This window comes from Sebastes fasciatus, chromosome 17 (assembly GCF_043250625.1).
Source record: "Sebastes fasciatus isolate fSebFas1 chromosome 17, fSebFas1.pri, whole genome shotgun sequence".
Lineage (NCBI taxonomy): Eukaryota > Metazoa > Chordata > Actinopteri > Perciformes > Sebastidae > Sebastes > Sebastes fasciatus.
Genome location: NC_133811.1, coordinates 13,767,736 through 13,792,344, shown reverse-complemented (window position 1 = coordinate 13,792,344; position 24,609 = coordinate 13,767,736). Strand labels below are relative to the sequence as shown.

Sequence of the window (24,609 nt, the reverse complement as noted above, 5' to 3'; positions counted from 1 at the left end):
AGCCAAGACCGAGGAATCCCATCATTCCACGTCCAGGGAGCGCTCCATTCAGCCAGTGACATGGCCCTCTGGGGTGGTGGCAGGAGGAGGAGGGTGCCAGTTACGCCCTGTCAGTGGGGGTCTTATGACCTGATGGATATGGCGTTACGGGACGCAGGGAACACCCTGAATATTGCCTCTCGCACACTGTCATCCAAGTACAGAGATAAGCTCTTTACAGCTGTCTAATTTTCTCATACTGTCTCTTTGCTTTACCACATTTGTGTGTTATCGTGTGTTCTAGGACGTAAACAGAAATGCATTCACACTTTGCAGAATCCCATATGACAGTGCTGAGCAGCTCTCTGCAACTATCATTGAACTGCAAAGCCCCAAAGTTGCATCTTCTTATATTAGAATGGCATAATAACTATCCATCAACTCAGCCAGCCAACCGTATCGCTCCCTCCTGACGCCCGCAGCCAATCGGCTGCTTCCATATTTGAGAGCTAATTTGTCACAGTCAGCAGCATCCCTCCCATTTCTTCCTCTCCCTGAAGTGAGTGTTATTGTCATCCCAAGTCTCTGAGGATGGTTTTATCATTCCTGCTTAGTACAGCACTGGGACATGTGACACACACACATTCATGAGCATCTTTCCACCCACACCAACCACTCTGCATGCCTTTTTACGAGCATTTAATTTTGCTCCTCTTTTTCTCTCTATATATATATTCCTCACACACACAAACATACAATGATTGCTGTGTGTGTGTGTGCTGTCTCTCTCCACTCCGCTCTAAACGAACCAATTATGGGTGTTTATGTAGCTTTAATGCGTGTAAGTGTCAGGAGAGAAACATTGCACCGCTCACCACCTAATCAATGAGGCCTTGCATGCTACACCACCCCTCGCTTCTCTCCTCTCACTCGTCCTCTAGCACATCATTCCTTCCTCCTCAGTCCAACCTCATTTTCTCTTCCTCTCTCCTCCTCTGCCTCTCTCGTTCCTTCTCTGTTCAATTAGCGAGAGAGACAAGAGTGAGCTATCAGGTCAATTGGCCATGAAGAGAACTCTAAACAGAGCAAGATGAGGCCATCACAGAGTTGCTATGCAGCTGGAGGCTGGAGTTTGGTATATTTAGAGTGAGTCTTCAAATTTTTGGTTTGCAGTTTGAATGGTGCTGCAGTCCTAAACTGTGTTTCAAAAAGGTCTTCTCTTCTAAATCAGAGATATCATGCAAGGGAAGTGGTGTAAACCTGTACTCCAGACTCTAGAGCTGCAACAATTAATCAATTAGTTGTCAACTATTAAATTAATCGCCAACTATTTTGATAATCGATTAACCATTTCGAGTAATCTTTAGGAAAAAAAGAGTAAAATTTCTCTGATTCAAGCTTCTTATTTGTGAATATTTTCTGGTTTCTTTACTCCTCTATGATAGTAAACTGAATATCTTTTGAGTTGTGGTCAAAACAAGACATTTGAGGACGTCATCTTGGGCTTTGGGAAACACTGATCGACATTTTTCATCATTTTCTGACTTTTTATAGACCATCGATTAATCGATATATAATAATATATATTAAATAATATATAATAGTGTTTCATACCTCATTGTGTTTTGTAAGGGTTCACACTGGCTTTAAACAACATATACTGTAAATGCAAAGTGTGGTGATATTCTGTATTTTTCTTACTGTCAACTTTAATCCTATGAAAAGAACAAAACCAACAATGAGTGGATGCAACTGAAAAGCAAATACAGCTTGTTCCTCTGTGCCGTTGTTGTCATCAGTGAGCCACTATGAACATGGGCACTGTATTTCATTTTGAGTCAATCCCACTAAGAAACTATTTTGCCAAGCTGCCTTAGGAAAATATTTAGCCTTATTTAGATTTATGTCTTGGAACTGAGCGCCATGGACATGCCAAGGAAAATACCGACAGTCACGCTAAAGTAATTTTGGTTTCGATATTTTTATGAGGCTTGCTGATGACAACAAAAATATAGAAAATCACCAGTTTTATCCTTTAAAATAAATGCACATGATTATAGCAAAGATCACTTGTCTTCAATTTATCCAGCACTGTAATTTTATTCAGTTAGATTTTTTTATACCAGCTGCAGTATAAACGGGTGAAAAAATAGCCCAGCATCAATCAAGTCTATTTTGACCTTTCATTAAGTCTGTTTTGCTCCTCTTTACAGACAATCTAAGAGCTGCTAAGTAACTGCAAGCTATCAAAAGTCCACCCACATCAATGAACGCTTGCTTTCTAGGGTTGTTTCTTGGGGTTGTTTCAAACTATACTCACTAAGAAATTTTAAAATTTTCCGGAAACTGAACCGATACGCCGGATTTTATTAAGTATGATATGACCGATCCACAGTTTCTTCATCCATGTCATTATAGCATTCTGTGCCTCTGCTATCATTTACAGTCGTGGTTGACTGCTGACTTAGTTTTTAGGGCAACAGCAGTACTCCTGTTACCTTAAATAAAATGATTCCAATGACTTCAATATACAGGTCTTAAATTTGGGAAGAAGAGAGCCCTGGTATCTGATCAGTACTCTGCAGATACTCTCAGTTGAGGTATCGGTTGGACTGGTGCATCACTAATATTTAGGCAACATATCCTCATATACACCGTTTGGTATGATTTCTTACGAAAAAGTCGTCCGTCTTTACAGGACATAACTTCCTTAGGTTTAGTCAAGAAAGCTACTTAGCTAGGCTTAGGAAAAGATCGACTTGGTTAGGTTTAGGCAACGAAACTGCTTAATTAGGTTTAGGAAAAGATTGTGGTTTGGCTTAAAATAACTCCAGAAGTTGTGTTACTTAAGTACGTAACTTACATGGCAAATAAATCAATGTTGACTTCTAGTTTCACACGGGACATGAAGTCTCCTTGGCGAAAGCCTGGTATTTTTTGGTCCCCCTATTCACCCTGACCTCCTCCCTACACGGCGTTCACCACTATTTATATTTCCTGGATCAGGATAATTACATACAAATTGATTTTGTGGGATATATACAAATTAGAGTGCATAGGTATAGCAACAAACAGTGTATGAGACCAGCCTGATTCAGGAGGTCTTCAACATTTTCTTAGTGTGCACATCAATTTCAATTAATGAGTTCCACCGTTTGATGAACCACACACACGGAGCGTGCTTGTTGTGAACTCGACCCTGTGGTTTCCCTCATGGTCCTGTGGTTGATTTGTTTCAGTGTATACATTTGTTTGGACTCCACGTCTCATTTTTCATTTGAAACCATTATTACCACACGCAGATGAATCCAGAGATACTCATACACCTTTCCAGAGGTAAAGCAGGATGTGTGTATTCCCTTCTGACTGCTGAGCCTGGATCAGGCTACCTTTACTCTGCTCTTACCCACCCTCACCCATTACAGGTCTGAAACCTTCTTCCTCAGCATGGTGGCAGAGATGAATGTGGCTCAGCGGGATCTGCAACCCCCTGGGTATTTAGGGCCCACCCTGGTGTGTCCGATGGGAACGACGGGGCCGGAGCCCTGGTACCGACACCGGTGATTATTTACCGGGCCTGGGTCTCTGTGGGAACCGAGCTGTGATGGATTCTGACGGGGCTGATGATCACTCTTCCAATGAGAGTAATTAATATAATGAAGAGCTACTGAGCATGTGCAGGAGTGTGTGATGAATAGAGCGTGCGTGTTGTCGTTACTCACAGGTGACAGAGGGTGTGTGGGGGGTAATGTGAAGAGGGAAGTGTGCTGTAAAAGAGGAGGAAAAGGGCAGTAAGAGAAAGCCAGAACACGGATAGGAAAGTATGAATGAATCAATATAATGTCGGAGGATAGCTGGGATGTCTTAGAAATCAGGGGACACATTGATTGAACTATTTGCATGCCCTTGAACGCCACATGTCCAGCTTTGAGCAAGTTAAGGCCGGTGTTACACCGAAATCTGTGACCGCAGAGAGCCAGCATCACATGAGGTCACTATTTCTGACGACTATGGTCAGAAAATATGACCCCACTGTATCTGTGTAATAAATTATGCAAATATGTGACATATAACACGCAAAAGTAAATTGTTAAAAAATATAAATGTATTTTGATGTTTAATTTCTGTGTAAATTCGGTGTAACACCGGAAAATTGAGTGAAAACAAGATAACAGGAGGGGATTGTACAGGGTCCTCTCTCTCTCAGATCCTCACTTACTGTATATTGTTGAGATGCAACCTTTCAACCAGGTAGTGGGTCCATGTTTCACAACAACTCACAACACCCCCCTAGATATTCTAATGAGGACTTCATAGTTATAATTAGCTGCTGTTATGTGCCTCGCTGTCGTCGTGACATCTCATGTGCTGACCCGCTGTCTGCAATAGAATTATCTTCACTAATGAACCTAAGCGGAGTCAATGACTCAGGATGGGGGAATGTTGTCTACAAAACAGGAAGAAGACTTGTGTGGGTGTTGTGCTGATGTGCAGACGCCGTGGGTGTGGATATGGGCTAGGGCTAAATGGCCTGACTATTATTGGTGGGTTCATGTAAAAGATATCAAGGCCACATTACTACACAGTGAGACAGTGGCTCGTTACGCACCGCCGGGCGAGCCATTATACCTGCTAGAATCCATGCCACTAATTTAGCCACATGCCACTTAACTTGCGTTTGATATGAATCACAGGGTGCTTAGAGGGAGCCTCCCTGCGTTGTGACCCCACCGCTCTTACTTCCTTAAAGAGCGAGTCGTTAAACAGCCGAGAGGATCCACCAGCGGTTATAATGGTGAAATAATGAACGCTGTTGCCTCAGGTATTTATCACAGCAGCAGCTCTAAGAGCCAGGCTGTTTTATTCTCTAAATGGCAGAGACAGGGGGGTTTACCAAGAGGGTGATTAACTCGAAAGTCTGAGAACACACCAGCAGATAGGAACATCGGTGTATAACGTACATACATATAATTTCAAGACTAGTTAAGCCCAGTTTTATGTGGGTGTCCCAATAGTAAGAAAGGTTGCATGATGATTGAAAAGGTAATAATGCAATATATATATCTTAGCTCACTTTGGTAAAACTGAACTATTGTTCCAATCCCACAATACAAACACAAGCCTTGCATCAAACAGTGAACTCCTGCTGACACATCAGACTGGTGTCGTATCCTGGTGTGGACACAATTCAGTGCGGTGTGTCTGGTGTCCCGCCACTGGCGGCCTGTGGGTGAGGCCCTCCGGCTCAGACCGGCTGGCTCGGGACTCGGTCGGTCCTTCGGTCGTTCGCGTCCCCTTCAGACGTCAGCACAGGCCGGTCTCACCAAGACTCCTTTACAGCCTGCTTTCATGTGTCCTTTAATGAGGAAACCGCCGGCTCAGCAGCCTGCTATAAAACACAGGCAAATTAAAACACCCAAATATGAATCAGCTACGCTGCCTAATTCAGCAGGCAGGGCCAGAGGCGTAGCTCTTCTTTAGCTAGACCTCAGGAAGTCCAGAGTCTGTTGTCTGTAAAGGCCAAGATGGTGATGGAGGCTGAAAGATACTAGCATAGTTATGTTATATCAATGGCTTCTTAGACTCAACCTAGAGGTACTTCTCTTCTTTTATAATCAGATGAAGATAATCTTCAAAGCACACAGCCGAGGCAAGTGCATACTTAAGGAACAATAACAGAGTGAGTCACAAGCCCACGACACAACCCCTGCCACCAACGGCCCACCACAGTCTGCTACAACTGCGGCTGCCACTTAGACGACAGCAGCTCCATAAAATGTCGCAAAGAAACACCAGCCATCAGAAAAAAAAGGAGAGTAAAATAAAACAAAACCACATTTGTTTTTTTCCCCTCATTTCATTGTAATGATGGAAATAAGGGCATCATTCTGAGATTAGTGCTGCTATTTCTCCCCGACTGACGTTAAGCGTTATATGAGAGCCTGCTCAAGAGCTTTGGAGAAACAATGGAACAACAGGATGGCTGGATATTAGCAGACTCCAAGTTAAATAAGACTGTTGTAACAGCCTCTGGAACATGGAACCCTAAAACCCTCATTTCGAATGATGGAAAAACTTCATAAATACACGGTCGATCATGCTACAGTATAATGAAGCATAGACGTCTCAGTATTGGACTGTCAGAACAAACTGTTGGTTTGAAAATTATTTATCAAACATGTCACTGTATCCCGGCTGAAGGCATCACCTCTAGCTCATAATAAAGGGTGTGCCCCAGGGTTCGATCCCAGGGCCACTATTACTCACAATTTATATAAACGGTATCGGGTAAAAATGTGCCCAGTGCAAATATTTATTTTATGCAGATGATACTGCTATTTACCGATCTGGTCACAGTGATCAGTAAAAGGCTTTTGATATTGTACAACATACCTTTTAATGAGCTGAAATTGATTTTGAATCCCGATAAAACAAAACTCATGATGTTTACAAACTCAAAGAAAAAGCCACTGAACCTTCCATCTGTTATTACGTTTCAGGGAAATGTGATGAAATCGGAAAATGCGCTGCTCCTGCGACTTGGAATTTGTGGCAGATTCATTTGTGTCTAGGGGAGCTGGTCTCTTTAAGTGTTTTTAAAAATAGATCGAAGAAGTTGGAGGAAGGTATATATGGAGCCAGTGTGCAACACTTTTTTCCCCGCTTTCAAGTGTGCTTCCAGTGATCAGCACCTCATCACAACTCTTGGTGTGCAGTACTTTGAGTATTTTACAGCATGCTGATGTTAGCATTTAGCTCAAAGCACCGCTGTGCCTAAGTACAGCTTCACAGAACCACTACTTAGTCCAGTTTAATCGGGGGATTGGCTACAGACATGTAGGTGCAGTGAAAATAGTGGGTGCGTAAACATGCATTTCATCATCTTCAATTCAAAATAAACATGGCTACATAACATCAACCATCTTGAGTTGTTGGTATTCACTATTTACTTTGGATAAAGACACACAATAGGTCTGATATGTGTGCTTTCTCAAAAGCTCTACTGAACTTACCACTAACAAATGTTATTTGTAAGCTCTGTTTTCACAATGTGCACCTATGTCAATAACTTCAACACTGAAAGATAATTACATAATGAATTATATCTTGAAAGGTGCTACATCTTCAGCAACATACTGTAGGCTACTTATCTCACAAAAGCAGACAAACAGCAGATACACAGAACATCTTTTATTTTAGGCTACAGTGTGACTGAGGATCTGTTTCACAGAACAAAGACAAACTGTAGACACTATTAATGATTTTTACTACAAAAAGTTGACAGTCCATTTAGATTCCTCTTCAATACTACGCACCAATATGAAATATACATTATGTACATTTGTTCAGAGCAGGGAGGAACTGTTCCTCGCTTACAGAGATGTCGTACAAGTTGAGAGAGAGAGAGACGGAGACAGAAAGAGAGAGAGAGAGAGAGGAGAAATATGTGAGGACTTTAATTGAAGCCATAATGGGCAAGAGCTAGCTCTAGACAATGAGAATAACAGTTTTGTAGTGAACAGTATAAAATTCAAACAGTGTTGGTCACAAAATAATACTCCAGTGGCTCGATAAGCAGAAGTAGACAGTAGAGACGAGAGGTAAGTTCAAAGAGATTCTGTAACTGTATCAAAATGGCCCGGCACATCGCAATGCGACGCACACAGTGCAAAAATAACCAAATATATTTCACAGTATTTAACTGAGCTTAAGTGGTCGATCCAGTGAGTGAATGAAAGTACCGTATATATGCAGGCAGCATGATTCAGGGGAGTAGTAGGCGATTGAATGACCCCACCTTCCTGCCGAAAACAGACAAATGTAACAAAACAAGTGAACTTTGAGCCCACAGTGTGGCCAACTTTGGTTACTTTACATGTAGTGTTGTGAATATGGGATTGTTTTCTCCAGTAGTAACCTGATCTCTGCAATCTCTTTCATTGTCTCGTCAATGAAATTTCCATATCTGAATCCTTACTGTAGCTTGTTTTTTTCTTTTCTGTCCTCTTTCATTAGCAAGGACAGGTCCAAGTCTTTTGGGTAACAGGCAAAATAGCACAAACCCGACAAAAGCATACTTAAACTTTTAGCAATCATGCAGTTATTACTTATCAATTATCCTGAAAAACCACATATCATTTGCATTGGTACATATGAACCTGCAGCGCCTCATCCTACCACTCATTTTCCATTCTGGCTTCTCATTCCAGACTGCGATGAGAGTTGCTTTGTCTCTGGATACTGATCTAAGGTCAGTTTTAGCATTTCCCCCATGCAGAGAGAGAGCTGTGAATTGAAAATATGATTCAGCTAATGTTACGAGGGGAGACATGTGCCGACATACAGTATGTTAATTGGACCACAGATCTGAGCCTGAGGGCAAGGCCTTAGTCTCTCCTGAGCATAGTGGGATAAGGGGCACTGGGGTGTGTGTGTGTGTGTGTGTGTGTGTGTGTGTACTGTAGTGTGTGTGTGTGTGTGTGTATGGTAACATCACAGTCATCTGTGCTCCCCCCCTCCATTCACTGTCCTTCCTCCTCGCGTAGGAATTGGAAGACGGATGAGAAGTCCTTGTTAGCGTAGCCGCGGGAGCACATGACTCGGAAGATCTGGTGGGCGAGGGAACCCAGAGGAATGGGTGTCTTAGTGTTGGTGGCAGTGTTTTGAGCCAAACCAAGATCCTAGAAACAGAGGTACAGAGAGAACGAGAGGCAAAGTGTCAGAGTGTTGGACTAACATAATAATCTATTTTTGTTTATCTCAAGGCAGATATAAGTGATTGTAAGAATAGAAAGTGTTAGATTTCTTAAGTTTGGTGTGTGTGTTATAGAACTGCCCAGGTTTATGTATGCGGAGCACACATTGCAAGTGTATTAACAGACACCCAGATGCACTAAATAATACACAGACTGGCCTATACAGAAGAGCTAATGCAGTGACAGTAAAATTAAGTGGCACACAATAAGTCACAGATGGGAGGGGTGAAGTGGAGAGCTAGAGTATCACACAGACAAAGGAACAGTTAAAAGAGACAAAGTAAAGAGTTGAGACAAAAAAGAGACTAAAAGAAAAGAGAAAGAGAAAGAGTAGTAGCTGAAATGATTAACCAATCAGCAGAAAATTAAATGGCAACAACTTTGATAAATTAAAAATACCAAATAGAAGCTGCTTCCAGCTTATCAAATGTGACGAGTTGCTACTTTTCTTTGTTTTATTTTATAGAGTGCTGCAGGGATGAGTCCTAACACTCGGAAATGAGTTAGCATTTTAGCACTTTCGGTTCCCTCGTATTGAAGTCAATGTTTTTTTTTTAATGGGTTTTTAGTCAGATGCCTGAAATAAGGTCTGTGGTTAACACAAGCTAAAGAGATTGTAACATTTTCTTCTACGATATAAAATACTATAAAACCCACTTGTGAATTTTGAAGCTTATGTCTTAAAAAAGGTGATTGCTAACAAGTGGCTAAATGAGACTACTAAACGTCATCAAGCCGACTCGTCCGCCTTTACAGCCTCGTTGTGTATACTTGCGTTCATACTTGCGACCGTGGTGTAGTTCGTCTTTAGCCTAATGTTAGCTTTTAATTTCTGCCGATTGTATTCACACTTCATTTCATTTCACTTCATTTGAAGATTATCTTATGCAACAAAACGTGAAAGTATCATAAACGTTGGCGTTTTGTTGAGGCATTTCTAAGTTCCGCTTTGGCCTACAAAAATACGTTATCTCTGCAGCACTCTATTGTGAATCTATTTTGGATTGTCAAATGGACTAAACAAGCAATTTGACATCAGCTTGGGCTCTGGGAAATAGTATGTGCATTTTTTAAATATTTTCTGACATTTATATATTAAAACAGTCAGAAAAACAAATCAAGCAATTGATCAAAAATACAAATAATCATTAAAAAAGTGACACAAAGACAGGGAGCAGGTTGTACCTTGGCCATTAGTGTGGTTCCAAAGCCGCCCTGGTAATTGTTGGCCGACGGGACTCCCTCCATGACGCCGGGGACTGGATTGTACGCGTCGCTGGACCAGCAACGACCTGAGGACATGTTGAGGATCTTTGTCAGCAGCTTGGGGTCCAAACCCAGTCTGGGAAAAAGGAGGAGGTACATGGTCAGACTTGGTAACAGGGAAATTCATGGGTTGATCATTGGCGTGAAACGGTCAAATTAGGTACATAAACCCTGCAACATTCTCTGATTGAGACCCGAGTCCTGCTTTCTTTCAAACTAGCTCTGCTGGTGTAAAGGTTTAGTGTGTTGGTCCATGGCACACTGAAGACTCAGTATGAGGTAGTGGGATGAAGATGGAAACTGCTGGTAGCGACAGAAAAGGAAAAGTAGAAAGGAAATGGGACAGACGGGATAAAGGAGCGCCAATTATGGAATTCATTTTCGAAACAGAGCAAAAAGAGGAACATGGAAAAAAGATGGGTGTGGGGCTGCTGGTGATTGTAGTGACCCCCATTGAACCTTATGCCAGGCTGCGACCATTCCTCAGTGTTAATGGCTGAAGGCTTTGTAATGCTGGCTAATGCAGTATTGATGTTTACCAGCACGTCTATCCCTCATCATCCCTCTTTCATGAAAAAAGAAAGTGGAGGAGGAGGAGGAGAAGTGGTTAAGCAGCACAGGGGAGCCATAAACCTCGCTGTCACATATAGAGGTACGCTCTCACTTCTGCTGCCCCATTTTGCAAACAACCCACATTCATATGCAAGAGGACAAATCTCCAGGCTACGATAAGAAGACGCAAACAGAAGCAGGGAGTGAAACAAAGTGCCAACCATTACAGTAGAGGGTGTAACTAAAGTGTCTGTGTCGGTCTGTGTAGTGCAGCTTTTGTATATTAACGGTTTTAAAGGCCAGTGTAAAGCGGACCACATCAAGCCCTGGCTGCCTCACTTCACTGTTACTTACAGGCCTGTAACTCTATTCTGCTCTCAATATGACTATTAAACCATCATAGGTCCTTAAGGCCAGCAGCCTCCCTCCCTCCCTCCCTCCACCTGGCTCTCATTCTGCTATTACTAACACAGTTTTTATTAGCTGTCTACTAACTAATTAAGAATGGGAATTGCATTCACACTCTCTCCCTCCTCCCTTACCCGTCGTCTCTTTTGTGTCCGTGTTTTTTTTAACAAACTGTTTTGGAAATGTGGCATAAGTGTCGCTGCATGTGTGTTTAAACATGTGTTTTTAGCTTGCAATTTTATTTAACGGCAGTCTCGCTCATGATGGCTTTTTCAGTTTACGTCTGAAAGCATCCCTCGCCATCCTGCCTCTCCTCTCTCCTCTTCCTCCCCCTCGTCTTCCCCGCTGACACCTCCCTGTCTGAGGACTCTGGGGGACATATGTTTGACATCGCGCACAAACCCCCCATCTCTCCGCGCACACACACACACACACACACACACGCAGGCAGGCAGCCCCTCCCTGCGTTCTGGGTCAGCAGCTGAAAAGGTTACTGGCTGAGCTACAATAAAGCGCGTCCGAGCGCGCAGATCGTTTGTTATAGCGACCAGAGACGCTGACGGGGAGCTGTTGTCCTCTGTTAACGATAAATCAATGAAGTTCCCCTCCTGCTCCCATCACACACACACACACACACACACGCAGACGCGCACAGCCGCTCACACACAGGGCCGCGGTTATTAGCTGACGCAGTGGTGTTGTTCCTCGCCTGCGGTAATTTGCGTGGAGAAGAGGACATGTCACGCTTTAACAAGATTGACATGGATAAACACACAAAGGTACGAACGTGTTGCTGTGCTGATGCCGCTGCACATTAAAGAAATGCAAGAGTGAGAGGGATGGAGGTGAAGATAAGAAGGGGAGGGTGTTTATGTGCTGAGGAGCTCTGGCAGGTGGAGTTCATTCGCAGAGCTGATATTAACTGTCTGTTTCATTGCGATTAGCTTCTCATCCTCGTCTGATGCCACAGGAGAGGAACCCGTTCCCCATTTATTATTACATTAAAGAGCTAACGAGCACATATACACACACGAGCATTTACTATCCCGTTTATAGGAGGCATCCAGCGCGTTTATCACCCAACTTTAATCTTCATCGGAACATATGCTCGCAATTCATTAAAGGAGGAGAGATGTGTTCATGTGTGTTGTGGCGAACCTATTTCTGTCTCTCGACACAATTGGTTGTGTCTTGTTATGCCCTTCGATACGCCTCCTCATAAAATGAATGAAAGAGCAAATATGTGTTCCTACTTGTGACTGTTTGTATGCATGAATGAGTGCAGGTACACAGGCAGTGCAAGGTGAACCGTAAGCTGTAAAAAAAAAAAAAAAGCCTCATATCCCTTCCTGGGCCAGTCTCTCCTCTTCTTCCTCTCCTTTCATCTTCATGTGCATCATTAAAACCACTGCTGCCTCTCTCCGCTACTCTCTGCAGCTTCTCATCCCCCTCTTCTTCCACTGACTGGCTGCAGAAATGACGGCAGGCAGAGGAGAAATGAAGGGATTAAAAGAAAAAAGAATAAAATTGAGAGAGGTACAGCAAATAGGGATGGGGAAGAAAAGCCGAAAAGAGAGGGAGAGAGAAAAGACGGCAGACAGGCGTGGTGTGTATGTGGGTTGGGGGAGTGTGCATGTGTGTGTGTGTGTGTGCTCATAATTGTCATGCGTGGCCATTCCTTGCACTAAGAGAACGCCACGCTCTGTTGGAGACGGCCCGAGCTTCCATCTGAGATCAACAAATTAGCTCCACGAACAGAAATGTGTGTGTGTGTGTGTGTGTGCATGTACAGGTAAGGAGAAACACACACACACACACACCCACACACACACATTTGAAGAAAGGGCAACTCTATCAGGCCCAAGTCCAGCATGATAAAATGTTATTGCCGTTTTCCTGTAAATTGGCTGTGAGTGCTCCGTCTCCTTTGTGTCGGACCGTGTCGTGTGTGTGTGTGTGTGTGTGTGTGTCTGTACACATATGCCGAAGAGAGCGTCCTCTCTGCATAAGAGGCTGGGCCGCAATGCAGCATGGGAGATTTACGGGTGTGGGCTCTCTCTAAACGATGACAGTCTTTGTCAAACCCTATAATAAAGCCCCAGAGATTGGTTAGTAAGAAGGGGAGGAAACACGGAAACACACACCATGCATGTCTCACACTCACAATCAAGACTGAATATGGGTCAGTTTTGCATGTAAAAAATATAATTCACATTCAAAGTGAAGAGATGCAGTAGTTAGTTTGTCTTTTTTTTAATAGGCATATGTTATAATGATGTGCACAGTGAGTAGAAGCTGTTGTAGTCTGGTAGAAAACTGCTGTCTTCAGTGTCTGTAGATGTAAATCTGTGTGTCCAAGTGTGTGTGTGTGTGTGTGTGTGTGTGTGTGCATCAGAGACAGTGTGGCAATGTGTAAATCTGTGTTGCTCCCTTAATGCCTCCATATTTCAGAGGCCTAGTGGGGGGATTTATGTGCGACTGCTCATGCCAATTTTCCTCCTCTGTCTCAGCACAGATAAATCAGCTGCACTAACACAGCTGCACTGTGAGGAGAGCAATTCAGCGTACATGCACACACACTCACACACACACACACACAACTGGATGCACACACCATTTAAGCTGCAAAACCCATAAAAACCCATAATAGTAACACAGTGCACAGAGGAAACAGTCTATTATTGACAGGGGATATGGATAAATAAGGTATATAATAAATTCACACTTCTAAAAGGTGAAAAACTAATCTGATGGCTCGCGTAAATTCATTCATGTGAGGAATAACGGACGTGTACGCCTAATTTCCTAACCCAACTTCCTAAAAAATGGTAGATTCTGAAGGGAATATGCACTATGATGATGAGACTTGGATGCTAAGATACTTGTTTCACACAACTGTCCAGCATTATTGAATCCTTAGGTGAGCCACATATTTCAGGTCGTATCAAAATGTTTTAGAAAGAGACAAAAGACTTCATATCCCATCAGCCTTTGTGCCATGATGAGTGATGGGATTTCTAGGCGGTGTTCAGTGACAGGGCTATGACAGGATACTGGTGAGAGCTCAATCAGCAGATGTAAATCAGAGTCTGTGGCTCCACCCCCTCATCCATCTCTCTCCAGCGGAGGCGGCTCTGACTTGGGGCTGGGTTGACCCCTTTGCACTTCCATAAACTACACACACACACACACACACACACACACACAGACACTATCACACACACTTACGCATTTCCAAACCCGTATCGAAGTAGTAAATTACTGCAACAGTTACAGCCATATCACTGGTATAGTAATTGCTTTTATAGTGACGGCTATATCTAAGGGCTAGGTCGAAGTCAAATTCATGCGTGCCTAAAATGTGGACGCCTCAAACGTGCCACCTTTAGGTTCACGGTGATTATAACCAACCGTCTTCATTTTGTTGACTCAGGAGGAAAAGTCTGCTGCTCCCTCAAGAAAAAAGGAACCCCACTGGATCTACTGAACAGCTGGTTTTCACATGCAGTTACACCTCACTGGGCTACACCTGCATGTGGTAACATATTGTGATTACAGGCTCCTATTCCATTGAAGGGCTTAGTTGGTATACATTTAAGTTAGGTATATCCACTCACAGGTTTCCCTGTGTCGAAATTTCTGTGCTCTATTGCCAACTGTTACAGATATATTAACCTTTCCCATGTAAATCTGGTGTCCTCCTAAATCCTTGCTTTTCCCTTTAGGATAACAGGTATGAAGCAGCTTAGCACAACATTGGCTGACAGTACCTGATGCCCAGGTTCATGGTCTCTGCGGTCCCAATCATCCCGATGGCCAGGAGCATGTTGTTGCAGATCTTAGCTGCCTAGAGAAGATTGACCAGAAAGCAGAAAAAAGTCACTTTTACTGTGTGTATATGAGGAGGTTTGCAAGAAAACATGTAATACAGAATGTAAATGCATTTAAAAGGCATCAGACATAATCATAAGATGATCCAGCTTTGGAACTGACTTGTGAATATACCTAAACAGTGTCTCCCTGGGAAGATCTTTAACACGTCACAGTTTAATAATCAGGATGCTCAGGACAAATTGCTCCTTGTGTTTATGGAAAGATGGTCTATTGATCTTTGTTACAAATCTAAATTATGAACATATTGTCTTATAAAAAACAACTACAGTGCAGAATCTAACGCCCGTGCCACACTTCCCACATAAGCAGCGCGGCTCAGGCGCGTCTCGGCTGCATCTCGGCTGCGTCTCTTCTAGGAATTCGAGGTCTCGCCTATTTTCTACGCGTGCTGTTCACAGAAAAAATAGACTGTGAAAAAATTTGAATATCAAGTTTTTACTCAACACTTCCCGTTTCCGTTTCGAAATAAAAGCTGTAGATGTGAGATTTCAATACACTGCCCCCTACAATTTGGGAGAATATTGGTTCGCTGCAAGGATAAACCTGCACGGAGTATAAAACATCAATGATCCCCGAGTCAGCTCATGTCCGTGCAGAAAGCAGAACTGGGGCTTGATGTGAAGCAGAATTTGAAGTCAAAGATCTCTGAACGTTGAGGTACATAACCATTAGCTATAGAAAACGGCGGGTTTAATGGTGTCCTTGAAAACACTTAGTTTTTCATGTGATTTAGACAAAGACAAAAAATCAATTTTCATGTTTTAAGCTTTTTAGTAAAATGTCCATTTCTGATGAGTTTTTTTGGATGGATGATTATAAAAAACTTAAGTGGTGTTTTCTTTCAATGAAAGACACTATATATGGATATGCATGAGTGAGTGTATTTATGCAGTATGTGTTTAAAGCTGAAGTAGGCGAGATATATGAGCAAATATGATTTTAAAAAAGTTATTTTTATAAAACGGTCGCTACATCGTGACAATAGTACATGAAACAGTTAATCTGAAAAAAATCATGTGCCTCTGTGTCCTCCAGTCTCCTCCGGTGCTCCTAACGGCATCTGCAAGATTTCCCAGACCGGAGGAAAACAAGCAGTAAGAGCTGACCTGAGGTCCGCTGTCCAGCTGCTGTCTATGAGAGCCGGCTGTCAATCACTCGCGAACTCCGACCAAACGGTCAAACTAGGCAGCGCTGATCAAATATGAATCAATATTCTGTTACGTTAATGCCTATTTCTCACCTCAAATGTTTTCAGAATGATCTTGTAGTGCATGGTTTAGCCGTAAAATGAGAAAGTTTGTGACGCCACCGCCATTGTGAAATCTGGTGATGACAATAGGAACGCTCTCTCAATGAAATGACCTGTGATTGACCAGTCTCCCGTCACAGGTTAGATTTTTTTAAAGCCTGAAAACAGAGCCATGAGGAGGGGCAGAAGTCTAGTCATCTCTCAGAACACTTAAATTAAGATATGCTGAAAGGTTATTATGGAATTTTTGCCCAATGATGCCAAAAAATATACTGCCTACTTCCACTTTATTTTGTTTATGTGAGCGAAGATGCAGTTTACATCTACTCAGAGTGTGTGTGTGTGTGTGTGTGTGTGTGTATGTTTGTGTGTGTGTGTGTGTGTGTTTGCATGGCGTGGGTCTTTACCTGTCCAGTGCCAACCCCTCCACAGTAGACAACATTGGCTCCCATGCAGGTGAGCAGCTCCTGTGCAGCGTGGTATTCCTCCTCCACTCCACCTACCATGAAGGTCAGTTTGGCCAAGCTGGCAGCCCCGACACCTAAACACAAAAACACATGTTCAAACACAGTGTTGAGGGTAACTGAGGCGAACACATGCTGTGCTCGATATTACACACATTCAACATATCCATCCCCAGTCTCCGAAATAGTCCAACTCAGGACCTGCAACGCACTACAAACTTAATACGAGGTTTAAGAGTTACTTACAAAAACTAAAAAAGTGCAAAGCGTATCATACTGCAACTGAGCACAAGTAAACAGGTGTATCCAACTAAAATATATGGATTTGCCACACAAAAGAACACAATATATCAACCACTTGACTGTTTCAACACTACCAACTGTGTCTAAAAGGTCAGCTGTGCACTTTTCTGTGTGTGTGTGTGTGTGTGTGTGTGTGTGTGTGTGTGTGTGTGTGTGTGTTGGACTCATAGTGGGACAGGCGTGTTAAGTAGTGATGCACCAGAGGGACAGAGGTATCTTTAAAAGCCGATTGTTGCCATCATCCTCTGCACAACCCTCGTGGGAGCCCTTGCCTTTTGTCCTGTCACCCTTACTCTCTCTGTCCCACGCACACACACACACACATACATACATACACACACACACACCAACAGCTGTGCCCGAGGCCAGCCCCCCTCATGGGGGTATCAGTGACAGGCGTGAGGGGTAATTAACTTTACACTTTATCATGTTCAATTAGGCGTCCCTCCCCATGCCTGATGGCTTAAGGAGCGTGCCATGTTGTGGGAGGAAACCTCACCCCCCCGCCCCCTCGCCCACTCCACTGGGTCCTTAATGCAGAAATAACCCCTTTTCAGGACCCAGCCGGCCGGAGTCTCCTCTGCAATGGTCCCTTAAATGCTTCACTGAATAGTGGCTAACATTAACACAATGCAGTCTGGTATAAATATACTAACTGTATACACACACTCACACAGGAAAGAACTTCTCCTTTTAGGCCAGAAGAACACTGGTCTCTGCTACGCTTTTACTGGTTATTGATTACGGTGATCTGTTGTATATGAATGCAACTCCACATTGTTTGCACATGCTAGATAGTGAATATCACAGTCCACTGAGATGAGCCCTCACTCTTCATTGTACGCTTTACTCCAGGGCTGGTTGGCCATCTCTGACCTTTCGTAGGCTAAGCCTTTGGTACTTGTTAATTGATAAAGCCATTCTGGGTAAATTCCCATCTTACATTTGCAATCTGATTGCACAGAAATCTGACTGTAGTTATAGACTGATATCACAAGATATATTCTTGTTGTCTGTTCCAGGTGCACGGACTGTAGTGGGAAAGCTTTTATGTGCTCTGCTCTCCTCACTTGGAATAGCCTTCAAAAAGCATAGGCATAGTATTGTGATATTTTGCATGGCAATATTGTATCGATACATGGATGTCAAGTATCAATCTTTTATTATATAAACTATTAAACTCTTAACAATCTCTCAATCGCTGGTCCGTCTTTCAGAGGTTGTAGTGGGCTCAGTCTTAAAGTTAGAGTGAAAATGGTATCTGTCTGATACCAGTGGCTGCTATCATATGAAACTACAAAAACCTAAGGAATCCATTGGTACCAACCATGTCCTGTTAGCTTTTCAGGAAGAAAGCTAAATAATGCTCCAAAGTTATGCAAAATTTTGGTGAGGAAAAACTCTCATGGCCATTTTCAAAGAGGTCCCTTGACTTCTGACCTCGAGATATGTGGATGAAAACTCTGAGATGAACAGAGTGAAAACTGTATTTTATTAGATAAAACAGATGTTGACAAACTGCGTAATTTGCAGTTCAAAAAAGGTAATAAATCGCAATACATCTTATCGCAAAATGTTTAAAATCACAATAAGATCGTATCGTGACTTAAGTATCGTGATAATATCGTATCCTGGGTCTCTGGTGATTTCCACCCCTAATCAACGCGGCTTACCTGGTTAAATGTGGGTTGAATAAAAAATATATAATGCTGATCTCACACATAACACTTAGAAAAGTACTGTATAGCAGAAGTCAAAAGGCTGTGATCACGCATGCAAAGCGACAGACTTTTCAGTTCTCCGAAAAAAAGGAAAGGAAGAAAGAGAAGGGGAGGGACAGAGGGAGAGTGAGTTGAAATGTCTCTTCGGGGTGTCGTCTGGCTCTAATGAAAGGCCTCTTAATAGTGAAAGCCTAATAATGTCAGTGTTAATAATTAAAAGGGAATTACCGGGGACAAAACAGCTGAAATCACATTATCAGACTTCACTGCAGTGGAGAGGAGAGGAGAGGAGATGAGACTTACTGTATATTTCTATGACCCATAAACATAAATATACATCTCTTTTCCCCCTCCCGCTTCTTTAATTGGCTGTTCTGTTGTCAAGTGTATGATGATGCCACTACACTGTATGTGTGTGTGTGTGTGTGTGTGTTGTGTGAGTGTCAGCTCTGAGCTGTCAGCAGGTCATTAGGGCCACATAATGAAGCCCAAAGCCCACGCTGCGGCAGCTGCCTATGGACCACGGCAAACACACGCTCAACATAAGGCCGCCACACACACCAATCATACACACATATGGTTCACAGGCTATGGACATGATAGATGTAGCTCCTTTCTTGTTACTTTATGTTGTCTTCTTTAATCTCATTTCTCAATCTGTTTGAGCCTGGTTTAGGTTAATATGATGACGTTTTTATTTAGTAGCAAAAAAGCTCGGAGATTGTCGGTCACTGTGTTGTCTGTTTGACCAGCTTTAGATAGCTTTACCATACACCCATGTACTTGAACTTTTCTTGACAATGCTATCATCATTTTTAGAAAAAGAATAGATAAATAACAACTCAGTTAGAGTTTTCTTTAATTACATGTAGTTGTAAAAGTTCAACTCATATCACTTCTTATTTCTTACGTTTCATTTACTAGCTTCCAAGCTTCAGGCTGAGCTTCTCTCTTTCACAGACAAATACACACACATACAGAAAGAACAGTGTGACAACTGTGCTGGTTCATTAGTGGCGATCACTGTTCGCGGACGACTAAAGAGGAGATTATTGATAACACAGTCAACGTGCTGATCAATATATCTCACTAAGGAGAGAAAGAAGGAGAGGGAGGAAGAAGGAGAGCAAGACAAAAAGGAAGAAAGAGAGACAGAGAGAGAGAGAGAGAGAGAGAGAGAGAGAGAGAGATGTAGAGACGACAACAGAGAAGGAAAACGATCTTTCTCTTCCTACCTCCCAGCATCCCCCCGACTCTCCCTCCCTCAAATTAACTAATCACCCATAATAAGCTCTTATGATCTGTAGTGGATTTCTATAGGCAGTGACACCGGGATGATGGAAGATCCTTGTTGGTGGAAGAATAACACATCATTAGCATAACAATGTGTGTGTATGCGTGCTGGGGGTATCAGCAAGTCGTTGTGCACGGGCAAAAGTGCATTTGTGTTTGTGTGCGATGTGTAACTCTACGATAGTGTCTATGTACGCTTCTACCGTGTGTGTGTGTGTGTGTGAGGGGACATCCCGTTCTCGGACTGGTCCTGTCAGAGACGGATTAAAGAGGAATCCTAATGAGGCTTCCTGAGCGCCGGGCCCGCCGGCTCATCCATCCCAGCGGGAGTGACAGTCCTGGATCGTTAGCACTGCACAACTACACAACGCCCCCTAGGGGGGGGAGACATGGTGTGTGTATGTGTGTGTGTGTGTGTGTGTGTGTGTGTGTGTGTGTGTGTAAGGGGTGGGGGGCACCCATGATAGAAGATACAGGGTTGAGGGATGTAAATACAAAAAAGATATCCACGAGGGAAAAAGTTATTCTTATAATGCCACACCAAATACTGCTTAATAAATATATAATATAATTATCCCACCGTGCTAAAAACAGCACATACTGCCGCAAGAACCGATACTTCGGTACCAAGTTGATGCCAAAATTTTGAAAACGTGACGGTACTTGTTTTTCTACAGTAACACAGGTACGTATACCGGGGGGGGGGGAGGGCAGCTTCTAAAATCCAGAAGGACACAGTAAACTCACTATTGACACCTTCAGGGCATGTACCCATTTTTTTCCCCTCATAAAGCTACATTATGAACAACAAATCCGTGTTGAAATCGGCAGGACGAGAGCTTACATTAGCTTTTAGCACCCGGTGGGCAGCACAGTCTTGCTTGGCTAAATAACAGCGCTAACAGCTAATCCTAACGGAGGGTTGAGTTTCATTATGATGTGGTCAAGCTCCATTCAGTAAAATCTAAAAAAAAAATTGTATTGAGCAAAGGTAAATTATAATGTCATGATGTGTTCAAATGTTTGTCAAATTTAGTTTTTGGCATGAAACAGCAATATAAAATAGATATAGAGTGCTACAGGAATGAGTCCTAAAACCCAGAAATTAGTTAGCATTTTAGCACTTCCGGTTCCCTCGTCTGGAAGTCAATGGGTTTTTAGTAAGGTGCCTGAAATAAGGTCTGTGGTTAACACAAGCTTAAGAGATTTTAAGTTTTGTTCTACAACATAAAAAACATCAATATATATCCTATTCGTGAATTTTGAGGCCGTTATGTCTTTAAAAAGGCGGTTGCTAACAAGTGGCTAAATGAGACTACTAAACGTCATCACGCCGACTCGTCCGCCGTACAGTCTCGTTGTGTAAACTCATGTTCATGGAGAGAACCCACGGCGATGCTAACTTCCAAGTTGGCATAAAAAAATATGTCATCCCTGGAGCACTTCATTAGCGAAGGAATTATGACCTGTTTAACTTCTTAACACTAGTTCAAAACGATTATTGTTTTGTTTTTTAACGAGGCATTGAATTGGGTATCGAGAATCGTAATATTTCACCGGTATTGGTATCGACTATTAAATTTCTGTTATCGTGACATCCCTAGCACATACTACCACCTATTTCAGCTTAAAAAAAAGCAGCAGTTTCAGAATAAAGCCAAACGTGCCACTCTAATGTCTAGCAGGCGATCCTTTCTTGGGAAATAATTCCCTTGGGAAAGAACCACCTCTTCCTTCGGTCACGTTCTCTCATCTAGCTCCAGGGTACAAGTTTTGGTTGGCTGGGTAGTGGGTGCCCACCTCCTCACCCCCAAATCACCCAATGCAAAATATTCTCAGAGCATGCTGAAGCTGGCTGGACTATTAATGAGCCACTCTGTGGCTTTTACTGTGCAGAGTGGAAGGGTTAGCGGAATGAAAGTGGCTCCTACAATATGTTGGATGACGTATGGAGAGGCACTGTGTGTGTGACTGTGTGTGAGCATCCGTAGTTGTGTGTGGCCCGTGCAAGTTAACTTCCATTCTCAATTAGAAAGACACATTTTAACATCTCCTTCATCTGATCTTCTCTGTTAACAAGATCCAAGTTAATAAGCAGACAATCAAGCACTATTAGGACAGATGCTTGACAGCAGGCTTCGCCGACGGGCATCAACCGTGAACATGAGAGGGTGAAACTGGTTGTGTGAAGGCAAAGGAAGATCAGAGAAACAAGTTTGGTTTGGCCTGTTTGTAGTGAACACTCAATTCATTAGCACTTCTTTCATTACACACAAAAGAATCAACCGAAGCGATTCATGACAGCCTTAAAACCTTTTAAACTGGGGCTCTTTTTGAAGTGGTGTGTAATATGTACAAAGTAAGTGAGAATGTCTGTGTACAACGTGCATGCAGTATCAGTGTGTGGGTTCCTGTGTATATGTGTGTGTGTGTGTGTGCAGCAGGGACAGGTGCAGATCCCAGAGCCGGCCGCCAATAAGACGTCAGTTGGAGCTTCTGAGGCAGTGTCTCGGAGTTACGAGCCGCATGTAAACCAGTAGGCACTTTTTATTGGTGGTGGGTTTAAATTAAACTACATTTGTGAATATGAGGCTACGCAAACAACACACACACACACACACACACACACACACACAAAAAGGGATGTTCCCAGAGTTTGGTAATGAATGACGCATTTGACAATGAGCCACAACCCTGCTTTTTCCTCCTCAGGCAGAGAGTACACAGAAAAACACTTGGAGCTAAAACAACACCTATAATATAATATAAGAGCTCCTCCAAACATCTCATTTCCTAAAATGATAATGGAACTGTTCTTACTTCAAGAACGGCTGGAGAGATTTAGGGATACGCCTGATTTTAGGTCGCAACTTCAAGACCAAATGTAGTTTGGACAAACAAACTCTTTGGCTTTGGCAATATCCTACGTTGTTTACAACTAACTTTTTAACTATATGCACATGTAAAGTTTTGGTTCGGCTGATAATTCAGACTGAATAGAGCCATCACACTTAACAGTGCAACAGCCTTGAGTCAATGGGAGTCGACTGCTTGCAGTGTAAGCCAGAGGGGGTAGGATGTTTACAGGCCAGCAACGCAGCCTCATGTGGTCCACCATTATAATTACACCCCAGGGCAGATCTTTTTCTCAAACACATTAAAAACCGAAACAGACCCTGTAAAGAGCGTAACGGATATCGAGTAAATACGTGAAACGGTACGATGGTGCGCGTTAACCAAAATCGCTCACACACACGTATAAAAACAAAAATCAGCACTTTCAACAGTTTATCTGCCAACTTTGCTAATGTTCCTCTGTTACGTTAAAGGCAGGCTCTTTATCGGCTCCAGTTAATGAGCGCAGCAGAGCCATGAGAACCGACTCCTGCACACACAAAACACTCCATGAGAACCTTGACTGGAGAAAAGTTTGGGTTTTGTGAAAAAGAAAACAAGGGAAGTGTTAATTCAGTTTAGAACTTAGTTTCTGAGTTACTACAGCCTTAAAAGGTTTAGTTTGCAATGCCTGTCCATTGACCACCAGACCAGCCCTCATCATCATCACCATCATCATCATTATCATCATCATCATCAGTAACTGCTCTATTCCGTAGGGGAGAGGCTGGTCAATGGTAGGTGACACAGGATGGAGGGAGCAGCAAAGGTCCACAATCAATCCTTTCTCTGGCCCAATGAGACTCATCTAGGAAGAAGCAAGTTAATAATGATCCCCAATTAGGATGCTTGCAGGCAGGGACACCGACAAACACTTAAACATATACACACTCACATGGGTGAGGTGCAGAAACTGACCTTTATACAGACAGAATGCTAATTCACTTTTAGGTGAGTGACATGCAGTGTGACGTTTGACAGACTTTTTGTATGGCTCATACACCAGCTCACTATTTTGTCTGCACACAGGCACACACAGCAGATGACATACGGGCAGAGATGTGAGAGCCAGTCCCCAGCTGCCGTGGGTTTACCCCCATCTGGAGCATAGGCTAGAGTCCCCCGTCACCACCCCTCCATCATCACCACCCCTAGTCTCTTTACCGCCCGACACCCTCCCTCCCACTGACCCCCACCGTTCCCCCTATGTCACCAGAACCCGTCAGTGAGAGGCTTGTTATGCTAATCTAGTCTTTGGACCGCTGACGCTCTCTAGTACTGGTAAGCCATCAACTTGACAGACTGCGACAGCACCACCCCCTGCCCATCCGACCTGATTCCTGAACTCAGTTTCAGAGAATCCTCACTAACCTTCACTAAACTGCCTTTATGGCCTGATCAGTGCTCTTCTGCTGCTTCCTCTCACCAGAGGCACCAGTGGCAGATTTCACAAGACAAGTTAGACTGGTCTTTGGTTTTGTTACTAAGTCAACTATATTTACTTTCCACCAATTCATTTAACTCTCTGAGCCCCACAACGGCAGGTTTGAAAGGCATTGCCAAAAATACACCATTTATCATAACCAGACACTGTAAAAGCAGAAATTAACGACGAGTTGAATGAATCATGTGTGGTGAACGCTTCCGTCAGGAAACGTAACCAAATCTAAGCTTAAAATAGTGATATTTCATTAAAACAACTTCAACATGTCTGATTGAAAATGTCACCAAAAACAAACCGTTTGCACCAACCACATCCTGCAAAAAACATTAAATTCTGCGCTCCTCAGCGCAAATGTGAAGCTGTGAATGACTCGGCTGAGACCAAC

General features: G+C 43.0%; 1 protein-coding gene across 1 annotated transcript in view; it reads right to left on the bottom strand.

Annotated features, from left to right (window-relative positions):
- Positions 1-7,155: 7,155 nt before the first annotated feature.
- hibadha (3-hydroxyisobutyrate dehydrogenase a) overlaps positions 7,156-24,609 on the bottom strand; it is a 28,302-nt gene continuing 10,848 nt past the window's right edge. Inside the window, exons 5-8 of the mRNA XM_074614476.1 lie at positions 16,512-16,645; positions 14,732-14,808; positions 9,921-10,077; positions 7,156-8,660 (exon numbers count right to left, since the gene is read on the bottom strand). Of these exons, the coding sequence (XP_074470577.1) occupies positions 8,502-8,660; positions 9,921-10,077; positions 14,732-14,808; positions 16,512-16,645 (527 nt within the window). The 3' untranslated portion in view covers positions 7,156-8,501. The remainder of the gene's footprint in view (positions 8,661-9,920; positions 10,078-14,731; positions 14,809-16,511; positions 16,646-24,609) is intronic.